This window comes from Anas platyrhynchos, chromosome 15 (genome assembly GCF_047663525.1).
Source record: "Anas platyrhynchos isolate ZD024472 breed Pekin duck chromosome 15, IASCAAS_PekinDuck_T2T, whole genome shotgun sequence".
Taxonomy (NCBI): domain Eukaryota; kingdom Metazoa; phylum Chordata; class Aves; order Anseriformes; family Anatidae; genus Anas; species Anas platyrhynchos.
This window is the reverse complement of record NC_092601.1, coordinates 86329-110762: the sequence shown is the minus strand read 5'-3', so window position 1 is coordinate 110762 and position 24434 is coordinate 86329. Positions and strand designations below refer to the sequence as shown.

Sequence of the window (24434 nt, the reverse complement as noted above, 5' to 3'; positions counted from 1 at the left end):
CCAGGTGGCCAAGAAGGCCAATGGCATCCTGGCCTGCATTAGAAATAGTGCAGCCAGCAGGAGCAGGGAGGTGATCGTTCCCCTGTACTCTGCTCTGGTGAGGCCGCCCCGCAAGCGCTGTGCTCAGCTTTGGTCCCCTCAGTACCAGAAGGACATCGAGGCCCTGGAGTGTGCCCAGAGCAGGGCTACAAAGCTGGCGTTACAACAACATACTTTTAGGAACTATTCCCACTGTTTGGGGAAAAACACCTCTCTCTTGGGAACAATTCCCACTTTTTCATAACGATTCCCCTTTTGGGGAACAATTCCCCAGTTCTGATAACAATTCCCCCTTTTTGGGGAACATTTTCCTCATTTTTGGGAACTACTCCCCCACTTTCGGAAAGAGTCCCATTTTGGAGGAACAATTCTCCAGTTTTGTTACAATTCCCCTGTTTGGGGGATAAATTTCCCCGTTTTGGGGAACAACTGCCCCTTTTTTCAAAAACAGTCCCATTTTGGGGGAACAATTCTCCATTTTTGTTAACAATTACCCTGTTTGGGGGAACAATTTCCCCATTTCTGGGAACATCTCCCCCTTTTTTTCAGAAAGAGTCCCATTTTGAGGGATCAGTTCTCCATTTTTGTTAAAAATTCCCCCTTTTAGGGGAACAATTCCCCCTCTTCAGGGAAAAAATCCCTCTTTTTGGGAACAATTTCCCCTTTTTAGGCAAGAATGCCCACCTTTGGGGGAAAATTCCCCTTTTTTTGTGAAGAATACCCCATTGTTTGGAAACAGTTCCCCCTGTTTTGAGGACTACTCCCCTCTTTTGGGAACAATTCCCCGTCTTTTGGGGAAAACTCCCCATTTTGGAGGAACACTTCCCCTTTATAAGGAAAAATCCCCCCTTTTTGGGTACAACTCCCCACTTTTTGTTAACGTTTCTCCCTTATTTGGGACCAATTCCCCCTTTTGGGAAACAACTCCCCATTTGGGGAAAATATTCCCTTGTTTGGGGAAATTTCCCCCTTTTTTGGGAAAATTCCCCTGTTTGGGGGAAAAACTCCCTCTTTCTGGGTAACAACAACATACTTTTAGGAACAATTCCCCCTTTTTGGGGAAATTTTTTCCCCAAAAAGGGGGAGTTTTTCTCCAAAATTGAGAATTTTTCTCCAAAGGGGGGAGTTTTTCCCACAAAGGGAGCAATTGTTGCCAAAAAATGGGGAATTATTACCAAAAGGGGGGAGTTGTTCCCCAAAAAGGGGGAATTTTCCCCAAAAAGGTGGCATTGTTACCTAAATAAGGGGAGTCATTCCCAAAAAGTGGGAGTTGTTTACAAAAAGTGGGAAGTTTTGCCAAGAGAGGTGGAATTGTACCCAAAAGGGGATGTCTTTGAGGTCTTGTGTGGGGTCTCCTGTGAGACAGGAGGGGTCTGGACCCCTCGTTTTTGGGGTCTCCACCAGCACTGGGGTGGGCCTGAGGGCTTGGCTGCTGGTTTGGCTCTGGGGTAACTGGGACAGGGTCCGGATCGGCCCCCTGAGGGGTTCAGGGGCTGCTCTGCTCCCTCTGCGCCTGCCCTAGAGCACCTCGACCCCCCCAGCAGCCCCTAGCTTTCCTGGGACCACCCCCCCCCCGGTGCTGTTTTGTGTGGGGTGGGGGCGAGAAATGGGGGCTGGAGGCGCTCAGCTCTGCTCTTAGCTCTGCTCTTCCCCTTGTTATACATGAGGTCTCAACTCAATCTGAACTTTGTAATATTTATAAAACAAATATTTCTAAAAGGTATAAAAGCTATAAAAGGTATAAAAGGCAAGTAAACAGCGCTGGGTGTGGGGGGAGTCTACGCTCCACCAGCACGCACACACGAACATCAAACATTCTAAATATACAGAACATCGCTTTACATACTAAACCCAAGTATGCCTATACATACGTACAATCAGGAAAGGTAACAAACAATCCTCCAAGTTCCACGACTCAACTGTCTCCATTTTCCACTCCTTTTCTTGATTACTAACAAGTCTCCGTTTTCCATTCCTTTTGAACAATATGTCTTGCTTTATGTTGTCAAGCAACTCGGTCCTCAGGCCCTATGGATCCCGTTCTTCCCAAATCGAAGACAAGCATATCCAGCTCCTTCTCAAGGCCATAGGGCCTGGGCCAAAAGGCACGTCCAGGTCACCATGGGCGTAACAGCAAAAGCCTTCGATGGCTGTAGCAGCAGAGGGGCCGATGGCGTGGCAGAAGGAGCAGTAAAGGAGCCCGCGGCTCCCTCACAGTCTGGCAAACCACACGTTTCTGACTGTGGTCCCACAGGGCTCTTTAAGGCCTCAGAGATTGCTCGCCAGGTGCCAAGCAATCCCACTGCAACCTTGTCGTTTCTCGTTGCAGAGTCCCACACCTTGACCTCAGTTTGGTCCCATGTTTCAGGATCATAAACTGTCCGATTGTTAATAAGGAGAATAAGCTGTGAGGTGACCAGGACAGTCTTTGTTCCTAAGGACGTATGATTCCCCATAATGCGCAGCTGCTTAGCAGCGAGGGGCAGTTGTGTGCTGGCTCCACTTCTCTCAGCTCGAGCTTCTCTCCAGCTCTGGCGCGCCTGTTTCCAGTACGAGCTTCTCTGAGCAGTTTGCTGAGTTTGGCCGAACCTATCTTCATGAGGCAATCAAAATGCCTGTTCCCGTCCTGGTCTCCATTCTGCCAGCCTGTTCCTCTTCACTTCTTTTTCCTGCTTCTTTATTGATGTAACTTCATCGTGTTGCCTTTTTTTCTTCTTCTTTCTTGAAGGCAGGCTCCCCTCTTATCCCCTTCTCTCCACAGCAGTTCTTTTCAAAACAACTTTTAATTGGTCAAACAACTTTGAATGTAACAACAACAGCAAACGCCCAGAAACATCCATGCCTTAATGGCTGGAGAACAAGAAACCCGAGCCTGCATGAAGTCTCCTGAATCACCCTTCTTGGTTCCCTCTAAACTCTTTTACATTCCTGATGGCCTCCTTGTTAAGAGTCTAATTTTATCTCAACCACAGGGCTTTCCAAGCCCCATGGCCACACTCCCAAACCTCCCCCTTCTTTATTAATATCAACCATTTTCTCCACACAAATTACCACTCCATATATCACAATCATAGAATCATAGAATCATAGAATATCCTGAGTTGGAAGGGACCCTTAAGGATCATCAAGTCCAACTCTTGACACCGCACAGGTCTACCCAAGTTCAGACCATGTGACTAAGTGCACAGTCCAATCTCTTCTTAAATTCAGTCAGGCTCGGTGCAGTGACCACTTCCCTGGGGAGCCTGTTCCAGTGTGCAACCACTCTCTCTGTGAAGAACCCCTTCCTGATGTCCAGCCTAAACTTCCCCTGCCTCAGCTTAACTCCGTTCCCGCGGGTCCTGTCGCTGGTGTTAATGGAGAAAAGGTCTCCTGCCTCTCGACACCCCCTTACGAGGAAGTTGTAGACTGCGATGAGGTCTCCCCTCAGCCTCCTCTTCTCCAGGCTGAACAGGCCCAGTGCCCTCAGCCGTTCCTCGTACGTCTTCCCCTCCAGGCCTTTCACCATCTTCGTAGCCCTCCCTCATCTTCTTTTGAGTATCATTAATCCGTGTCTTGTTTTCAGATTTGGCCAAGGCCAATTGAACCAGAAGAGAATGCTTTCACAATATTCTCTGCAAGATTTATAAACAAGTTTTTAGCAATTATTGGACTCCCATATCTAGAATATTTCACCCAACTCATTGTTCCACACAATGTATACTAATCATCCCCAGCAGCATCACATACATCAAATTTGATTGATCAAAGTAGATAACCAATCCTCTAGGTATAGAGGATTATATATACTTGCAGCGCCGCCTCTTCTGCAAGTGGGGGCTGCACGCCAGTGAGGGGGGCACAGGGTGATAACGGGTGACAACATCGACATCCACTACGCCACCAAGGGCCTGCAAGGTGCGTCCCCAGAGTGTCCCCAAGGTGTCCCCAAGGTGTCTGCAAAGTGTCCCCAAATACCCGCTAAGGTGTCCCCAAAGTGTCCCCAACCTGTCCCCAACTGTCCCCAATGCCCCCTCCCTTTTGTCGCCCCCCCCAGGCTGACCCAAGCTGCACCTCGAGGTGTGGCACCAGGGCTCCCTGGGGCATAGCGAGCTGATGGGCTTCGGCTCCTGCCAGATCCCCAGCACCCCGGGGTGCCACGCGCTGACCTGCATCACCTGGCGGCCCCAGGGGACCTGGTGGGAGCGCCTGAGCCAATTTTGGCTGGGGGGGGGGGCCCCCAACCGCTTACCCCCAACCCCGGTTACGGCGACCGCATTCGGCTGTGCACCGGGGCCGCTGGCACCGTGCGCCTGGAGCTCGGCGTCATCCTGGGCCTACGGCCAGCACCAAGGTGTCACCTGCGCGAAGGGGGACACAGAGGGGACGGCACTGCCACCGGGCCCCGAAAAACCCCGGGGACAGAACAATAATGGATGATGCTCAGAGGGCCTTACGGGGCGAGTGAGCTTTCTAGAAACATCTTTTACCCTGATCTCCTGGGAGGCAGCAGACTTCTCCATGGGTTGGGTCAGGCCGGCATATGCGGCCCTCTGTTCTGCTCAGAAGGGAGTCACTTATGACAGTAACCCTTCTCTTCTTCTTGATGGAGGTGGTCGTGATACTGGGGAAGGCTGACTTGCCCTAGAAAACCCCTCCAACCTGGATGGACCTTCATGCACATCATCGTTTGTGTGTCCATTACTTCCAGAGTCTGTTGTTTCAGGGCACCTGAAAGGAAGGTGAGGTAGGCAAGGAGGGGTTCGCCTGCTGCCCCGAGCAGATCTAAACTTCCATCCCTTCGTCACTGAGATGCACTCCTTCTGCCTGATGGCCAGAGGGTAGGGGATCCTCCATTTCCTCTGCTGTGTCTGCCTGACGCATCTGTCCCAGGGCTGGCAGAGTACAGTTCAACCTTCTCCGACTCCCTGGTGCTCCTCAGCCTGCCCACCTCCTCCCGAAGCTCTGCCAGGAGGCTGAGCAGTTCTTCTACCTGGGCGCACCTACCACAGGTGGACTCACAGGATGGGATGTCAGGGAGAATTTCTTCATGCAAAGGGTGGAACCGGCTGCCCAGGGCACTGCTGGAGTCCCAGGCCTGGAGCTATTAAAGAAATGCGTGGACTTGGCGCTAAGGGCCGTGGTTTTGTGGTGGGCCTGGTGGTGTTAGCTGAAACTTGGACTTGAGCTGAAGGCCCTTTTCCAAGCACAAGGGTTCTGTGACTCTTTCACTGGTTGAGTAGGCGCCATGCAGTCACCGGGCCCAGGGAAAAGACGTCCTTGGTGGCCTCCAAGTTAGCTCAGCGTCATGGCACCGAGTCACTGTGAAGGAGCTGCTGGAATAACGAGACAACAACCTAGTTCTATTAAAATATATATTGCTCTTTTGAGGACTGCTGCGGGGCTAGCAGCAGCAGCAACACAGCAGTGGAAATCTCCGTCCTGACATTGCGTTATGCCTTGACGTCAGGATCAGGGTGGTTTGAACTGCCAAGGAACGGACCATGGGTTCCGGGTCGTTCTCTGAAGGCTGGAGGACTGCAAAAGAAAGAAGAGCAGAGATGAAAACCCACTCCTTGCAGAGATCCCCAGGCATCCCCTGCAGACCATGCCAGCCCCACTCGACTCTTCCCCAGGCCAGGAGGAGCAGGAGGGACAAAGGAATCCATTGAAAGCTGCTGCTCAGCAATGTCCCAAATGCAGCCACCAGGCCTTCCCCACCTGCGCACCACAGGTCAAGTGGGGCACCTTCACAAGCTGGTTCCCTCACCACCTGCCTCCATCCCTTGGGAGGATTCACACACTCCAGGAATCTCCTGGACTCTTTCCTCTCGCTATTGTGCTTCCCCATGAGAGCAAGGGCTAGCAATCGTGACCCTGCTCCTAGCTGCTTGTAGGCTGTCTCATCTCCCTCTTCGTCCTGGTTGCGTGCTCTACAACAGGCTCCCACCTTCTGTCAGCCTTACTGCCCTTTCCCCTGACTCTCCCTCAGGGACACTCAACCCTTTCAGCGGCACTGCCCAGCTCCAGGCTGGGAGGCCATTCCCTGACACCACAGGCTACCCCGTCTCCTCTCCCTCGTTCCTATGGCTGCATTGCTCCTCCGCCCCGAAGCATTTCCCTGGAGCAGGGCAAGGCACGGGGGCCTCTGCCGCTGTCCCCCCAGCCCTAGCACACCCCCCACTGCCCTCACTCACCGCTGAGGATTTCATTCAGCTTCTCCTCGCTCTGGTCCTCGCAGTAGCGCGCAGCAAGACCTAGACACAGAGATCCCATCAGAGCCCCGCTCCCCAGCACGCTCCCAGCAGCACAGCCCCTGGCCTGGCCAGCCAGGCTGTGCCCCCTCCTGCACCCTGGAGCAAGGGCCCAGTCGGGGGGCTCTGGGGGCAACAGGGCTGTGCCTCACTGCCAGGGCAGTGCCTGGGGCTGCCAAAGGCTGCCCCAAGAGGGACCCAGGGGCTGGGCTCACCAATGAATCTGACGGCCTCAAGTCGCAAGTTGGTCTGAGTGGCCTTCAGGTAGGGCTGGCTCTGCTGCAGGTATTCTTCTACTCTGCCTCTGTCCTGCTGCAGCTGGAGAGAGAGAGAACGCAGGGTCACGGGGCTTGCACACCCTCTCCAGGGTCTCCTCCAGCATCCTGGGGGCAGGGAGGGCAGAGGGGCCTGCAGAAGAGCCCCCTGGGGCTCTGTGCTGGCAGGAAGGGAGCGAGGATGCGGCTGCAGGCAGCGGGCTCTGGCCGGGCGCGTTTGCCCAGCTGGGGCAAACCAAGTTGGGTCCTTACCAAGCACTCCCCAATCCTCCACGTCTGTTCTGTCTGGACGAAGCGCTTCAGCTCCTTGCGTCGCAGAAACTCTGCAGCCACGGCGAGAGCTTTCCCAGAGGCCTGCGGAGCAGCAGAGGTTGGGAGGTAGCAGCACAGCCTTGGGAAGGAGACCCTCTGTCCCCTCCTCTTGGCAGGGCTGCGAGCCTTTCCCAGTGCGTTAGGGGAGGCTGTGGTGGGGGGCAGCGTGCACTGGGTTCAGTGGCCAAGGCAAGGCCACGGGACAGCCACCATCGGAGGCAGCTCATGCTGACGGCCAGAGATCCCCCAGAGCAACCCTGTGGCATCAGCACACCCTTGCCCACATAACTGCTCAGCTCTGAGATCTGTACCTTTGCTACGCTCTCACTCTGGTCTCTCATGTGAAAGTAGAGTGGGAGAAAGCTCCTGTGCACTCTCCTCTTCATTTCCTTCTTCCTTTGCTGCAGCACAGCCTCCACCACGGCTTGGAAGAGGCAGATGGAGTGCTCCCGCACCTGGCTGGACGCCTGGCAGGGAGCAGGACAGGAGGAATTTCAGCATTAGCGTGGCTGATGTGAAGGGAGCTCCCAGCACTGTGAGATGCTTCAGCGCTGGATCCTTCCCAGAGGAGCTGCTCAGGGGCAGCTGCAAGGCCTGGTGCCCGTGAAGGGCAACGCAATCGGTTGCCATCGCAGGCTGCCCGCCAGCCACCCCACTTTCGCCACCAGCCGCACCAGCCATGCCCAAGCAGAGCTCCCCAGCGCCTGGGCTGACGAGGAGACTGGGAAGGCCCTGCCTGAGTGCTGCCCACAGGGCCGGGCTGAAGGGCAGCCCTCATTACAGGGGGCCCAGCTGAGGGCTCGGGCTCCCGCAGCACACTTACGTGGTCAAAGAGTGGCAGGAGCTTCTCAGCCAGCTGCAGAGCCAGGCCACTGGCCTTCCACCTCTCCACATGAGCCATCACGTTTTTCAGCACAAGCAGGGCCTTCAGCACCACATCTGTGTTGGTGTCCTGCAGGGCCTCCAGGATGTCTGGCAGCAGGACCTGAATTTTCCTTGCCTGTAGGAAAGACACCATTTCCCTTCCGTGAGGCAGTGAGAGACCACCCTGGGCAAAGGGCTCTGGTTCCTGAGCACCAGCCTCCTGCCTTGCTTCGTGGCAGCGGGGAGGGACGGGAGGGCAGAAGAGCAAAGCCCCAGGCTGCCAACATGGCTTTGCTTGACGATGGCCCGCTCACCTTCTCAGGGCTCTCTGACACGGTGCAGAGCCCGTTCAGAACCAAAAAGCGCATCATTGGTCTTGGGTGCCTCAGGTAGCTCTGGAGGTGCACTGGGTTAACAAAGTCCTCCTCAGAAATGTGATTCTGGGCCAGCATCTGCAAGAAAGAGCAGTGAGAGCCTGGCAGGGCCTGCAGGGCTCCCTGCAGCCTCTTCTTCTCCCACCTTTGGGCAGGGATGGGGCAGCGCCAGCTGGCACCAAAGAGGCACCAGGCGCGGGGAGCTACAGGGGCTTGCCGGCCCCAGGGACCATGTGTCCGTACGTCCTGCGGGAGCTGGCAGTTTGGGGGTAGATGGGCACAGGGCTGTGCCTGTGTGCCTGAAGGGGCACACGTAGCCCTGCTGGGAGCAAGGTTTCATCTGGGAACTCACAGCCAAGCGACGGATGCAGGTGTCTTCGGTGACTGCGGTGCACCAGTTGCGCAGCGGCAAGTCTTCCATGATGATGTTTAAAATCTTCTCCAAGGTCTTTGGCATGGCCAGGATCACCTCCCACATGGCCAGGTCAGTGCTGCAAGCCCAGAATACTCTGTCAGTGAGGCTGCCTCAGCCGCAGGGCCACAAACTGGGCCAGCCCCAGAGGACCCAGGCTGTCCTGCAGCCCCTGTGACTTGGGGAGCACTGAGGGCCCAGCCTGGGCAGGCAGGAGGGGGCTGAGCTGGTGTTCCCTGGGGGCTGGGGGACTCTGGGCTGTCTTGGACAGCTGGGCTGCTGCAGCCCTGGCTGGCCCAGTAGGGCTGGAACACATTGGTGGGAAGGAGGGCTGTGCTCCTTGGGGATGTCCTGCTCTTTGCCATTGGTGTGGCAAGCAGAGAGTCTCCAGGTGCATCTCCCGACGCGGAACAAGCCCTCAAGGATGTTAAGGCCAGGACCTGTCACGTGGCAGAGAGAACTGCAGCAAGTTCTTGGCTTCTTCCCTGGACATCATGTTGGTCAGCTCGAGAAGCAGGGAGTCCAGGCACTGCCGCGCCGATGCCGTGTGGATGCTGCCCAGGTTTCTCCTGATGCACTCCATGGTCTTTGGCACCTTGGGGGACAAAGTGGGAATGGTGTTGCCAGCAGACCGCAGCCATTGCCACAGCTGCCACTCAAACTTTGGCCCCTTCCATTGCTCTCTGCTGGCTTCAGGTGGCTTCTGGAGCCCAAGAGACCCCGATGTGCGAGGGAGGCAGGGAGGGAGGCAGGGACGGAGAGAGGAACCACGCCTGGAAGAGCTCAAGGGCAGGGCCATGGCCACAGGCCACTTACATCTGTCAGCCAGTAGTCAGGGTCCTCCAAGGCTGCGTCCAGCACGCTGCAGGCCCCCTGCTTGTCATGGATGCTGGAGTCTTGTAAAGCTTCAAGGGCTGTGAGGATGATGTCCAGCCTCTCATCAGGGAAGAGATGTCCTCCAAACCCCTGTGGGAAGAAGGAGGAGCGAAGACATGCCTCACTGAGTGTCCCAAGGGTGCTGCCTAGCTGAGCAGCAAGGGCAGCTCTGGAGAGAGGGCCCTCGGGGGAAGGGGTGAGGATGGGGCATATGGGGCCAGAGTGCTGGCCCTGCAGGTAACCAGGGCTTGCTGGTGGCCAGGAGGGCTGGAGCTGCTGCCGGGACACAGGGGAGCAGCCTTCGCATAGCCCCAGCCTGGGGACAAGAGGAACCCTCTCAGCAGGGCGAGTGAGGCCGTGCCAGCCCCACCGGTTCTGGACCCCTTTGCTCACACGAGATGCCTGCTGATGCTGCGGACAAGATCCCCAGCAAGGCCAGAGCTCATTACCTTGGCAATTTCACACGGAGTTGATGTTATAGAAAATGGAAGTTTTGCATACTCCAATTTCTTGTGTCTCACTGCATAATATAGCATGTCCTCTCTCAATATGCATTCTAAACAGGGAGAAACACCAAAGAGTCAGTAAGGAAGAGCATCTTTGCCAACAAGCTTGCCAAATGGTGAAAAGCACTTTCACTAGGAATGTCTGAGGAGGGAGGCTCAGACCCACGGCGAGGAGAATGGTGGGCAGGGATGTAAAGCACAAGGTGAGGAGTGCTGGGAGCAAGAGGGACCTCAGGGATGATGCAGAAGGAGGAGAAGCAATGGCGTTGGGTGCCGTGGGGGTAGCAGCGTGTCACAGACCCCCTTCTGCTCGGGGTCAGGATGTGCAGGAAGCCCCCTGACACCTGCCTTTAAGACGGCAGGGAGCAAACAGTCAGGGAGCATTCTGGAGGGCGTCACCATCCCTGGTGATGCACGGCTGGCTCTGCTGTTCACTCCTCGGGGAAGATGCCATTTGGGAAGTGCTCATCGATCGATGGCTTAGACTGGGGGACACCACAAAACAGCGTGGTAGGTGATCTGGGGAGGGTTGGGAAGGACAGCAGCAGAGAACTGCTCCTGGACGGCAGGTGAGCGTCTAGCTTCTGTGGAAAACGATAGCCAGAATGCTGCGGGAAGCTGCTGTGAGGAGCAGAGGAGGCCAGGGAACCTGGCAGAATTCCGTGGGCAGCCTCCACCAAGCACAAAAACGATCCTTCACAATACTCAGGGAGAACAAGTAGGCAAATCAGTAGATGTTTGTGTGCAGACGGACGCTGCCCACCACACCTTCTTACCTCTTCCTTCTGTGAGGAATGCGTAGAAGTGATAAAGAGCATCCAAAGCTCTGATTCTGGTGGTATCTTTGCCACCGCTGAAAATGAAGAGGTGGCCCAGCAGCTGTCCCAGGATGGGGATGTGGACCTCTTTGTGGGTGCCAGGGCTGCCCTTGCATTTTCTAGCAGTGAACAAGGTCTGGGCGAGGGAGGGAGGAGAGAAGGGTTAAGTGGAGGCAGAGAGCAGGACCTGGGGAAGGAAGAGCAAGGGCAAAGGAGGGACAAAGACCCTTTCTTCAGGGCAGAGCTCTGCTGAGGCCCCCACCTGTGCCCGGTCTTGCTGCACAGGCACCCCCAAGCTGCAGGATGCTCTGGAATGTAGGGAAGGGGAGACAGGCTGGCTGAAGGGTTCCTGGCATCTTACCTTCCCCAAATATGTGACCAGGAAATCACTCATCCTCTCAATCTTCTGCAGGGCAATCTTGCGCACAGCTGTGTTATGGGAGTTGGCATAGTGCAGCAGCGCCTGTGAGCAGAGAAGCTGCTGGTCTGCCCTTGGAGCTGATGCCTTCTCCAGCAGAAGCAGCACTGCTGAACCCCTGGCTGTGCTCACGCCGTCCATCAAAGCTTCCCCCAAGGTGGAGCAAAGCCCTCAGCAGGGCTCCTGCCCCTGCGTTCCTGCCCTTGCAGGCTTGCCACAGATCCACCAGCCAACTTTGTGGTCAAGCAGACAGGCAGATGCCACCTGCCAGCGCAGCCTCAGCTCCTTCCTGCGCCCTCCCCCAGAACGCGGCCCTCTGTCCCCCCTCCATGAAGGCTGGCTTCTGTGGCTTGAACCAGGGGTCCGCAATGGGGCAGGGATACAGCCACTGGGCAGCCAGGAGATCAGGGCATCAGGGCCACGCTCCCGTGCAGGATGGGCATGTCCCTGGGGATCTCTGCCCCATTCACACCTGGCAAGAGAAGACTGGAGGGACTGGGGGAACGGAGGAGAGCAGCTCCAGCTGCCGCCACTGTGGTGCCCAAGGAGTGGGCTAAAATTCTCCCACTGCTTTGGCACACGGTGATCTCTTGGGGTCTGCAGGGGCTGGCCCAGAAGTGCCATGGGCAAGGTTTTGCTGTGACATGAGAGGATTCTTCAGAGGGGAAAGGGTCTTTGACCACAGCCAGGGGATGCCAGGCTCCCAGAAGAACTTGGTGGGCTTCCCCAAAGGAGGTGGGCGCCTGCCTGCAGTATGCTCAGTCCTAGCACTAGGGGTGGGCCATCCACTGCAGCATGGACATTCGTTACCCCCCCAGCTGTGGAACCACTCCTGGGAAACCGACTCTTTGCAAATGCCAGACCTGCAAAATATTCTGCAACTCCTTGCCGACACTGGAGATTGGACAGTTGCGTACAAAGGCCTGCAGCATGATTTCCATGGCGTTCATGGTCTGCAAGGAGGACAGAGGATCAGAGAAGCATTTCTGAGCTCCTTCTCACCCCCAGGAGCTGACTGAACCTCCAGCAGCAAGGGAGGACACATGCACCACCTCACAGAGCCCGGGGGTGACTTTGGGGCTAAACAACTTCTGTGTGGAGACCTCCTGGATCAGGCCAGAGAAGGGGAAGGGGAAGAAGAGATTAGGCTGGGAAAGCAAATCTGGGCCCCGGCCCTGCATTCGTTGTCCAGTTGCCTCAGCACGTGGGAGCATGGCAGCAGCCCAGCGGGACTGGGGGTGTCGCTACCTCACCCAGCACATACCTTGGTGTAGAGATCTTTTTCTGCCGCTGACATGTCCAAATAGGGAGGCAGAAAGAAGACGCTCTTGAAGCAGGCATGCAGGAGACTCTCCTTTTTGCCATCCAGTGCTGACTCCACTGTGGCGCTAAGAAGGGAGATAGGAGCTTGTTGGACGCTGGTGCTGGAGTGGTGCCTCAAGGCTTAGGGAAGGAGGACAGGCATCCATGGGAGGACAGGCATGTCCCTGGGAGGACATGTCTTCCCATGGACAGGCATCCCTGCGAGGGATGGGAAACCTTCCTGTCAGCTTCAGGGCCACCAGGACATTGCCCAGGGATGTGCTGGCCAAAGTAGGGGCTTAGCAGGTACCTGAGCGTAGCAATAGTTAGCATGGCTTTCATTCGAAACGCTGTGTGCAAACTGTCTGTGGGCTCCTCTTCCAGCAAAACCTGCAAAGCACAACCAGGATGGGACGTGGCAGACACCAGCCCCCCGTGCCTGCTGCTGAAGGCCCAGCAGCACACCCAGTCCTGCCTTGGGCAGCTTGGTGTCTGTGCATGGTTTGTCTCCACCTCCCCCTGCCCCAGCCTCACAGGGGGCTGGCGCTCAAGGGGCCTTGCCCCTTCCCCAACCCGCCATGCGTCCCCTCACCTTGATGTTCTCTGCCAGCTCCATTTCGCGGCAGAAGGCATCCATGTCCTCCAACAAGGAACAGTCTCTGCACATGGTGCAGATGCTCTCCAGGAACTTCATTTTCTTTTCCTCATCCTGGCAGCCACAAAGAGAACCACGGGGAGCGTGAGGGGGGAGAACCAGAGCCCACAGCACCGGAGTGCTGCGACGTGCAGTGCTGTCTGAGACACACAGAGGGCAGCAGCTCTGCCCAGCCAGCAGCGCTCCTGCTGCCTGGCAGCAGGGCCAGGGCCCTGTCAGGACACACCAGCACAGCCACGACAGAAGTGGCTGCCCTTACCTTCTTTGTGCTGACAAAAATCTGGATGAAGTTCTTGGCTTCCTCTTTGCCAAAATCCCATAACCAGGCATCTAGCAATGGAGAAGAGCGAGGAGTGCTGCAGTGAGGGGCTGAAGGCAGGAGCGAGGAGAGGAAGGGCCCCCAGCATGAGAGACACACGGACCTGCTGGAGCAGGTCCAGAGGAGGCCCTGATGCTGATCAGAGGCCTGCAGCACCTCCCCTAGGACAGGCTGAGAGAGCTGGGCTTCTTCAGCCTGGAGAAGAGGAGGCTCCAGGGGGCCCTTAGAGCGGCCTTCCTGTACCTGGAGGAGGGCCTGGCCGACAGGATAGCTGGGGAGGGACTCTTTATCAGGAGTGCTGTGACAGGACAAGGCCTAACAGATTTAACCTCACGGAGGGTAGATTTCAATTAGGTATTCAATTAGCAACAAATTCTATACTCTGAGGGTGCTGAGGCAGCAGGATCTAGGCCCCCTCTAAGCTCCCTCCCAACCCGGGGCGAGGCCATGCTGGGTTGGGCTCCCAGCACCCCCAGCATCCAGGTGCCATTCTGCCCCCCACCCACAGGATCCCGCTGCTGCCGTGCCAGGAAAGACATCCTGGCTTCAAGCAGGGATGCTTGCCTGGCCCCAACCTTCCCAACCCCACGGGATGCTCACTCACTGGGATTCGGTGGCAGGAAATCCAAGGAGTGCAGCGGAAATCTGCTCTCCTCAGGAGACCAGGTCTCCTGCCAGTTCGTCCTGGAGCAGGACTGGATTCTCCTTACCGCCCTGCGGCATGGAGGAATGAAGCGATGGTTGCAAGGATACCTCCCCAGGACAACACGGTGTCTTCTCCAGTGGCGGCAGCGTCGGAACCGCATTTTGGGACGTGGGCTGTGCACTTAGACTCCTTAAAGGCTCTGTGCTCCTGCCCTGTCCCGTCACTGTCCTGCACGGACACTGAGGGTCTGGGTCACAGCTGCATATTTGGTAGCAGATGGGGGCGTCATCAAGGGAGGTCACAAAGGGTTCCACTGTGACACGCTTCTGGGCTGGGCAGGTGAGCAGCTCAGCACTGCATAGCCACTTGCCCACCCTGTCCCAGCAGGATGGCGATGGGAATCAGAAGGGCAACGATGAGAAAGCTTATGGATCGAGATAAATATAACATTCTAGGAAAAGCCAAAGATGCACATGCAAGCAAAGCAAAAGAAGGACTCCATTCACTACTTCCCATTGGCAAGCAGGTGCTCAGCCACTTCCAGGAAAGTAGGGCTGCTCAAACCTTGGGGTTTCTTGGGAAGACAAATGCCATCCCTCTGAACTTCTGTCCGTCCTCCTTTTTTCTCCCAGTCTTATGGCTAAGCATATTCTCCAATATTCTCCAAGGGACAGTACCAAAGTACAGGGAAGATAGCAAATTCAAGGCCCAAATGCAATATTAGGCTCAAGCACAGTGATCTGAAAAAACACACACAGCCTTAGCAAACTCTCAGATCTCATACATAGTAAAAGGAAGTACATGTTATGGACCATAAAAAACAGGATCACAGAAAAATATTAAGTGCAAAGCAGACAAAATTGTGACTACTGTTAACTAAGTATGATAACTGTAAATTCCCTCTGAAGTGCTCTGGTCAAATCTACTGTTATCTCAACCCTTTGAGCACCATGTTGGGCACCTAAAAGGACTGTGGTGGTTTTACCTTGCTGTGCAGCTAAACTCCACCACAACCACTCTCACTTCCTCTCCTCAAAAGAAGAGGGGCAGAACAATGTATGATGGAAAGAAAAAAGCTCACAGGTTGATATAAGGATAATTTAATTAAAGGGAAAAGTAAGAGAAAGAAACATATTCTCTACTTCCCATCAACAAGCAATGTTTGGCCATGTCTTGAGAAGCAGGGCTCCGATGTATGTAACAGTTGTCTGGGAGGACAGATTCCTCCAGATTCCTCCCAGCCCCAATCCACCCCTTCTCCTTACCATTTCCCACCCTTTATTGCTGAGTGCAACATCATATGGAATGGAATATCCCTTTGGTTGGTTTGGCTGCCCTGGTGATGTCCCCTCTCCGCTTCCCGACCACCCTCAGCCTACTGGCTTTGGGGGATTTTGGAGAGTTTTAATGCTGTGCCAGCACTGCTCTGAAATAGACAAAACACTGGTGTGGTATCTGTGATAGCAGGGCTGTTTTAGCTACAAGTGCAGAGCACAGCACTGTATGGGCTGCTGCAGGGAAAAGCTGACTCCATCCCAGCCAGATCCAGCACACCCCCCCCCTTCATCCCAATTTTGTTGACCCTGTGATCCCTCCCCATCACATCACCCCAGCCCTGTGCATTGTTCCTTCACACAGCTACTGGTTGCCCTCTCTCTCCTCTATTTTTCATAGTTTAAAGTCTTCCTTAAGAGGTCTTAAAAGTCTTCCCTTGCCATCCATTCTATTGGCAAAAATGTCTTTGCCCTGCTTAGAAAAGATGCACCCCATCTCTCCATGGCAGACACCGGTCCTCAAACTGGATCCAGTTGTCATCAATACCAGTTCAGCAGCCAATTGTTGAGCTGTCCTACCAGTGCCGTCCTTTTCACACCTTTCCCCTCACCGTCAAGATTGAGGGGAATACCACCTGGGTCCCTGTGCACTTGACTACTGCCCTCAGAGCTCTGTAGTCCATTTTGATACTGCCCAGGTTTCCCCTAGCAGTATCATGTGTGCCCATTTTTGGCAATGAACAGATGGTTCTCCTGATCTCCATGAGCTTTCCAAGATGGTACAGAATGGTCTGTGTGTCATTGATCTGTTCTTATATCACCCTTGGATGCAGCCCTTCCAGACCATGGTCTCCTCATGGCTGAGTGCTCAAGTAGCCCCTGAATTGATCCTCATCCACTGCATTTTTCTCTTCCTTGAGTCTTCTGTGTAAGAACAAAAGCCTAAAGGACCTGGCTGGTAAAGACTGACCTATCTGCATCTACCCCTGCTACATTCTGCATCCCATCTAGCAGTGCACCCACATTTTCTTTGTTTCCTCTTTTACTGTAAAAGAAACACTAGCAGCTCATATGCACACCATGGATGTCCTTTGCAAGTGCCAGCTCTAGGAGAGCTTTGGCTTTCCAAATTCTGTGCTCAAACAGTGGTTCTCAGTTCCTCTTTTTCAGCTGTTCCCTGCATCCACCTCCTATAGATTGCCCTTTTGCACTGGAGCTCAGTCATGAGTTTCCTGTTTAGCCAAAAGCTGTCTCTGGAGATGAAGGCTGTCAGTATCTTAACAATTGCACCAGAGTGCTTATTAAAACACACACACACACAAAAAAAAAAAAAAAAAAAAAAAAAAAAAAAGTCCTAATTAGCTACGACTCTGCCCATAATTGCCTTCAAGTCCTGTGTGGCCAATTGGAGAAATATCAGGAGAGTAGCTAAAAAGGGAAGATATCAATGCATATACAAACCAAAACCAAAACAAGCAAACAAATAAACAAAAACACTTCTCTGTCTTTGTTAAATATCTTTATTTTACAACTTAAAGAATAAGCAATACCAGCTTTCTATAATTGTTATTGATTCATAGTATCTCCTGCTGAATTCTGAATGTGGAGGAAAAGGAGGACCCTCGCCACTGGACAATGTATGGGCACTCTTTAGCCACCCCTTCACCCCACTTTTATCATCCACCTGCAACTCAGAGAACTCTCTCACATCTGTGCATTTTCTACTGCAGTCCATAGCTGAGAGTTACAGCTCTATATGCCTGTTCTTACCTTACTTAGAGAACTACCTGCACACAGAAGGATTTCTCTTGGCTGTGAATGAACAAGGAGAAAACATGGTATAGCTGAATAAAATGTAAGGTGCATTCCTCAATGGTACATGAGGTACAAATTGTCTCCATGGAAGGCCACTTTCCATGGGGAATAACAGTACTGGAAATGTTTTAGAGGTGGGAAGAGGAGAGGAGAGGCAAGATGAGGCGAGGTGACGAGAGGAGAGAGACCTCATTGCATCCTTTTAGTAATCAAAGGTAGTTTGTAAAAAAGATGGAAAGTGATTTTTCACATGGGCAGATAGTGACAGACACCCAGCCTCCTGGTGCCTCCTTGCAGCCCAAAGCAAATGCCTCTAAAGCTCTGCCCGAGCAGGACGAGTTGTAGGTACAAATGTGTCCATGTGCAGGGCTGGGGCGAGGAAGATGCAGGAAGAGTCTAAGGTAAAGAAACAGAGACCTTTTCACTGCTGTATTTCATTATGCGGAATCCAGATTAGAGAAGTGTTAGTGAAGACTGGAACAGCCCTGACATGGATAAGAGGCAGGATAACGCACAGAAGCAGGTCCTCTGGTACATCCCTCTAAATATGGAGGGTAGCTCCCCTTCTGCAGTGCCCTTCCTACTTCCACAGCAGCACCTGGAGGACAGCGAGTCCTTGACATGCTCCTGTGTGGGACAGAAGTTGGCTTTTGAGGCTGTGGTCTTGGGTGAGAAGTCCTTTCCACCCAAGAAGGTATGTTAGTCGCTCAATAAGATTTGAGCATGGGACATAAAAGACGTGGGTGGAAGAAGTCTAAAGGTTTTATCTGATGTTTTGCTCTGCCTCTTCATGCTGGACAGTCTCTCCTTCCTCCCCGAGAATACTGAGATGCCCATGCAAATGGCTGTAAATAACACAGGGGAATCTGCTGCCACATCAGAGACCACCTACCCCACTGGATCTTGCAAGTGTTAAAAGGAGGCAGCTTCCTCATCTGTTTTCACAGAATGACAGAGCCACAGAATGGTTGAGGTTGGAAGGGACCTCTGGAGGTCATCTGGTCCAACCCTGCTGCTCTAGCACCAGCACCTAGAGCAGGTTTCCCCGGACCATGTCCGCACGGCTTTTGAAGATCTCCCAGGAGGAGACTCCAGCACCTCTCTGGGTAACCTGTTGCAGTACTCCACTACCCACACAGCACAGAAACACTTCCTGACATATACACAGAACCTCTTTTGTTGCAGTTTGTGCCCAGTGCCTCTTCTCCAGGCACTGGGCACCAATGAAAAGAGCCTGGAATCTGTGTTCTCTGCACTCTCTTCAGGTATTTAAGGACATTGATAGGAGCCTCCTTTTCTCCAGTCTGAGCAGCCCCCACTCCCTCAGCCTCTCCTCCTCATAGGAGAGGTGCTCCAGTCCCTCAATCACCTTGGTGGCCCTACATGGGGCTTGTTCCAGTATAGCCACATTTCTCTTTTGAATTTGATAGGGGAACAGTGTGAAAGGTCTTTCTGAAGTCCAGGCTTTTCTTTGGTGAAAGAATTTCAGAAAACAATCATAGAATGCCTTGTGATTGGCATATCACCATGCAAAGACCAGGAAAATTTCCATTTTCAGGAAGCTGTAAATAGGCATCCATAAGCAAGAAAATGGTTGTAGGTGGCCAGAGAAACAGAAGGCCAAATGCTAAGGTATGTCCAGAACAGCACCTTCCACAATAATTATAGTGAATTAAAGCAAATCTCAAAATTAGGATGAAACTTTACTTGATGAAGTAGGAAATGGACTATGAGATGGATATGAAATTCGATGTTACAGGAAAAGGACAGTACCAGAAACAAGGACAGCATCTTGGTCCCTGCTTCGAGGGCAGATCTCTCCCAGGGCCAAGCTGTAGCTGTTTGGTCCCAAGGGTAAATGAGATGTGTGTCTGAGTGCCCACCACTGCCATCAGTGTCTGCCCTTTGCAGCAATGCCAGTGTTAAGAAGGGAGGATGTGAGTTTTATAGTCCTAAAGTCCATATAAAATGCAATACAAAGACAGTCGGTGCCTGTTTAGAGCTAGATTGACCAACCTGTGCCTTGCACTGGATTTCTGTGCAGGCAGAAACCAAAGTAGAAAGCTGTTTAAAAAACAAATAACAAAGAAATAAAAAATCAAACTACAACAAAAACTACCAACATGTGCTATGCCACGTTTATTTCTATGGATGTAAAGGATAAATATTTCCGTCTGAATCACCTTTCATCTCTGCTAGGAAGCACAGGCACAAGCAGCACAGGGGCACTGGTGGCTGCTCCAGCAGAGGCCTGGTGCAATGGGAACTCTAGCTGGTAATGTCTGTTTCTCAGGGGGTTCTTCAGGTGGTTCTGCTGAGCTTGACGTTTTAAAGCCAGCTATAAGCAGTGACATGGCCAAGCTCTGGCATGCAATCAGCCAGGCACAAAGTAGAACGTGCCAACATGGCCAGAGCCCTACTCCTACCTCCCCATGCTCCAGCCCCTGTCCACCTGTCCAAAAGGCCAAGGGCAGACCTATCCTTCAGATCTGAGCTCAGCAGGCTCTTGGACTTTCTTTTTAAACAGAGTCCTGTCAGATTTGCACAAAGCAGGCTGAATTTTCCAGGGCAGCACTGGCACACCCCTGTCCAAAGCTCCTCTTCTCCTGACTATGCTCACTGCCTGTCGGTATCAGGCTACTTTGATGGGTTTTTCTCTCTTTCTTATCCTTCCCTTCTGAGATCTGTCTCACCAAGGGTTCCTGTGCACTGATGGGATGAAATGGGGAGACAACAACCCCACACAACCTTCCTGACATCTTTCTGTGCATTTCTTTTTGTACATCATTGTCTTGGTCCCTATGAAATCAGTGTAGTGTTTCATATCCTGGATGTTAGACCCTGGAAGTCTGCCTGTTCCTCAAGCTGTGGCTGGGCCAACAAATATATCTACTGGTCTGTGCAAAGTACAATGACTTTTACCCAGTATTTGTTTGTTTGTTTGTTTGTTTGTTTTCCTTAGTTCTGTTGAAAGCACATTCAAGTGGTGTCCTCTCACTTGCAGTAACAATCATGCACAAATGTGCTACTACTGAGTAACACTTCCTTCATTTTTCACTCTGAGTACAGAAGAGCACTGGTAGGTTAATTACTTATTACAAAGCTATTAATTAAAGCAAGTGGATTCAGAGATCTCCCTGTCTTGTGTCTGTAGCCCTGGGAGAGAACACAGTCCTGCTGAAGTTACACGTATGTCATGGGGGGAGAAATTATGCCTGAAAATCAGTGTTCAGAAAAAACGAGGTATTTTATGATTTTGCACCTATCCAGATGTAGGAAAACTGTTTAAATGCTTGATTGTTTTTGCATAAACAGGAGTGCAAATACCTGGAGAAATAAATAAATATATAAATATTTTTATCTCAAACAAAATCCTTATACTCTAAAACTACCTTTTTAAATCCACATCTAAATTCCTTAGAGAAGTGAGTTTTTCAAAACAGCAGAATAGTAAAACGTGTTTGTCTTCAAGCAAGCACTTTTGAGTTTGCAAATTGTCAAAAGCTGAACAAGACAAAAGGGAATCAGTCCAAAGCCTTCTCAGGCCAGCTTCACAGTCAGCACCAGAAGAGACAAAGTCATACTTAGAGGATCAGTCAGAGTGCCTATGGTGGGGACAAGAGCCTACTGCACCAGGTCTCAGACAGTCACCTGCTGCTCCTCAAGAAGTGGCTCGTGTCTCCTCTGGGAGTGTTGAGAGCTTTGTCCACTCTTGCTTCTGCATGACGCTGAATTTTCAGCATTAAAAGTTACACCTAGGTGCTCCAGCCAAGCCTTGCAGTGCAGCCTGTGATGCCCAGTGAGTGCAAAAGGTGTCACGTCTGCAGGAATGAATCATTTGCCTGGAAAAAAAAGTATGGCTATTCTTTCAAAAGCAGCAAGGAACTACCAAAGGAAAAATAAATAAATAAAAATTAGCAATAATCACTCCTGTAACTGAAACTAGATCCTGGACAAATACTTTCTTCAGAGATTTCCAAAAGGCATTTTTTATATCTTTGTTTCGCAGACTAAAAATGATGGGGCTCAGGAAGGGGGTGAAGACAGTGTAAGACACATCAATCAGAACACTAGCTCCTGCAGCACGGGGTGACTGGTGTTTCAAATAGATGACAGAGGCACAGCCATAGTGCACCACCACTACGGTGATGTGGGAGGCACAGGCGGAGAAAGCTTTGTGCCTCCCCTTGGCTGATGGCATCTGCAGGATCCAGCCAAGGATAAAGGCGTAGGAGAGAAGGATGAACAGAAAGCATCCCAACAAGGCAGTAATGCAAAAGATGCCAACTACAGTGCCAACCACCTCGCCACCAGCACAAGCCAGCTGGAGTATGGGGGGCACATGGCAGAAGAAGTGGTCAATGCGGTGGGACTGGCAGAACGGTAACTGGAACACAGCGCTGGTCACCAGCAGCCCCAGGAGACCACCCCCTGCCCATGAGGCAGCCACCAGCTGGGTACAGGCTCGGGAGGTCATCACGGTGCTGTAATGCAAGGGCTGACAGATCGCCACGTACCGGTCATATCCCATCACCGTCAGGAGGAAAGAGTGCGTGAATCCAAACATGAAGGAGAAATGCATCTGTGCAGCGCAGCCCAGGAAAGAAATGGTTCTAGTTCCCAGCACTAATCCGGACAGCATCTTTGGGATGATGGAGAAGGTATAACAGATTTCTGAGAAGGACAGAGCACTTAGGAAAAAATACATGGGCACGTGCAGCTGCTGATTCAGCCTGATAACAAACATTATCATAATATTTCCAACTAGGGTCACCACGTGCATGAGGAGAAACAGCACAAACAGCACAGCCTGGAGTTTAGGAAAGTAGGAAAACCCAATAAAAGCAAACCCTGTTGGAACGGTTTGATTCTCCCTTCTCATTTGTGCTTTGTCTGAGAAGAGCACAAGAAGAGCAATATTTTAACAGCAGCAGCTGTATCTTGGTGTGAGGACGGCAGTGGTGAAGATTTTGAGCATTCCCCTTTTAAGGCTGAATTTCTCTCTGCACTCTCAGTCCTATGCCGAGCACAGCATGCCTTTTTGTTCTCCACTGCTGCTTGCCTTCAAGGGTTGTGCTGCATTAGCTAAAGGAGTACACTGGCCTATCGGTGTGCAGCAGCACTGATTGCAGCTGGAAAAGAAAGAAGAGAACAGAAGTGGCATTAGTTCCTCAGCAGGCTTAGGGCACACTGCACACAAGGGAGAAGTGAGGATTTCTTACTGGCATTCATCCAGGGAGGAGCAGAATTGAACCCTGGCCACCATGGGCTGCAGCTCCAAGGGCTTTGCATGGACTGAGAGGGATGAACCTACCTGCAGACACCTCAGGCAGACAGCTCACCCTCCCTCCCGCTCTCTCCCGAGATGTTTTGACCTTGTTCTCTCCTAGGATCTGCACCCACTTGTAGCTAACCATGGGTCTTGATGGAGAGGACAAGGGTAGTCGCCTGATTTATCCTGAGCTGTAATGAAAGCGTCTTTCATCTCATTAGCAGATCTGGGCATGGTTAAGGGAAGAGCAGCACGTTCAGCACTCCCACAGGACTCTAGGAGAGTCAACCGAGCTGTATCTTAAGGGGAAACTTGTCTCACCTGCCTCTGGATGTCCACCATTCACGTATGTGTCTTTTTCTCCTAGATGGGGACAGACATTTCTTGCAATGTCTGATCACATCAGTCTTTTACCTTCAGAGGGTGTGACCCGTACTGCTCCAGGGGTGCTCGTGCTCCAGGAGGTGCAGCTCCGGGGATGCCTAGAGACATTGGTGGTGCTGGAAATTGGGGGAGATGCCATTTGATGTGATGGCCTTGGAACTGTAGGGATACCTTCCTAGAGCTGTGTTGTTTCAAGGTGCCCCCCTAACAGGGATGGCATGTGTGGGGTGGTCTTGATCTCAGTGAGAACAGTGGGATATTACCCTGGCTTCTTCAAACAAGGTCTGACCCAGGCTTTAACACAGGACCGCTCCTGCACTGTCAGCTCCCAGCTCTGTCCCGTTCGCTGGACATTTTGCACTGCTTGAGTTTTTAATGAGTCGTTAACCACAAGTCAGTGCAATCCTGGATCAGACAAGACGCAGCAAGAAAGGGTGAGGAAAATACCTTTAAAACTTCCTCCAAGTCAATGTCTCCTCCTGCTGCTTTTGACCCGCCGGCTGCAGGAGGAAGAGGTGTTCACTGACCTTCAGCAGGACTCTGCCGCCTGCCCAGGCAAGCATCTCCCTTGCACACCGATGAGGAGGTGATGAGCACTCACTCTCCCAGGAAGGACGGATGCACTGCACCACACTGCAGCCTGTCAGCCCTGTGATGACCCCGTGTGCCCCTTCTCTCTGTGCTCAGCCACAATCATGGCTTTACAGAGGGTCTTAGCTTGTGGGCACCCCCGGTGGATTGAGCACCGTTATCCAGGGCAGGATTCTGCTTGGCTCTTACCTGCAGGCAGCGCAAGTGCCAGGCTGGCAGCGGGGGCTGCAGATCTCCTTCTCTCTTGGTGCAGGAATGGAGGGAGGAGTAGGAGCTCAGCCCCTGTCCCTCTTCCCCACTGCAAGCCTGGCACTGGGGCTTGAAGAAACAGGCTGGGGAGGTGGAGACTCGGCTCCCTCCTTCGTGCCTCCTGAGGGGAAGCATCCCACAGGAGGCCACGTTGTCAGGAATCCCAACACGTAGCCAAACAGAGGTCAGTGCTGTGCAGCCCTGGATTTTTAAGCAGCAGTTAAACATCTGCATGGGAAGAGGGTCTGGAGCTCTCCTCAGAAAGAAGCACAGGACTGTGCTCAAATAGCCCAGCTCGGAGGTGCCGTCCCCCATCTCTTGCCGTCTCCCCAACCCCTCATCACACAGAGCACCAGGCACTCTGCCTGCAAGGCCCGGGTCTCTCTGGGGTGGCACAGGGCCACTCCTTGTGTCTGAGGTCATTTAATACTTCATTTTAGGACTACTTCTGAAAAACGCAACAAGAGACCCAAATCACAAGGGGGGGTTCTCACAGCTGTTTGTCTGGGAGACTCAGTACTACAGTGGAAATCCATGGATGGGCAGGCGAATCAGGCCTCTTCGGTTTCCCTCTCCTGCCATAAGGTTAGGATTCAGCGAACCTAACTCCAGAAGTCTTGCCTGGAAGTATCTCCACCTGGGCTAGATCCCCAGGTCCTCAGACAGGTGGGAAGGCCTCGGCAGGGGACCATGGGCACACCTCCCTTCGTTCCACAGCAGGGTAGGATGCGGAGGACCTCATGTCCCTGTGCTGACTGTGTAGGGCGTGTGAGCGACCAGCTCATAAACAGACCATGTGC

The 24434-nt window shown here is 52.8% G+C and overlaps 2 protein-coding genes across 6 annotated transcripts; both read right to left on the bottom strand.

Moving 5' to 3' along the window:
- Positions 1-4355: 4355 nt before the first annotated feature.
- On the bottom strand, positions 4356-14301 carry LOC139998762 (maestro heat-like repeat-containing protein family member 7). Its single transcript, XM_072023994.1, has 17 exons — positions 14008-14301; positions 13344-13414; positions 13022-13138; positions 12740-12819; positions 12392-12515; positions 11991-12080; positions 11071-11172; positions 10668-10845; positions 9835-9941; positions 9326-9475; positions 8950-9104; positions 8450-8588; positions 8038-8175; positions 7683-7859; positions 7171-7326; positions 6800-6901; positions 4356-4379 (listed from the first exon to the last, which is right to left on the bottom strand). Exons 1-17 carry the CDS (start codon positions 14207-14209, stop codon positions 4356-4358), a joined length of 2112 nt encoding a protein of 703 aa, XP_071880095.1. The 5' UTR covers positions 14210-14301.
- Positions 14302-19262: 4961 nt separating this feature from the next.
- Positions 19263-24396, bottom strand: LOC113841199 (olfactory receptor 10H1-like). 5 transcript variants are annotated; one of them, XM_072023735.1, is made up of 3 exons: positions 23242-24396; positions 23058-23157; positions 19263-22910 (listed from the first exon to the last, which is right to left on the bottom strand). In XM_072023735.1, the coding sequence occupies exon 3, from the start codon at positions 22018-22020 to the stop codon at positions 21007-21009; it is 1014 nt and encodes a 337-aa protein (XP_071879836.1). In that variant the 5' UTR covers positions 22021-22910; positions 23058-23157; positions 23242-24396; the 3' UTR covers positions 19263-21006. The 5 variants fall into 5 exon arrangements, with proteins under 5 accessions (XP_071879836.1, XP_071879837.1, XP_071879833.1 ...); XM_072023736.1 differs by having other exon boundaries at positions 23058-23154; XM_072023732.1 differs by having other exon boundaries at positions 19263-22601; positions 22732-24396.
- Between the last annotated feature and the right edge of the window lie 38 nt (positions 24397-24434).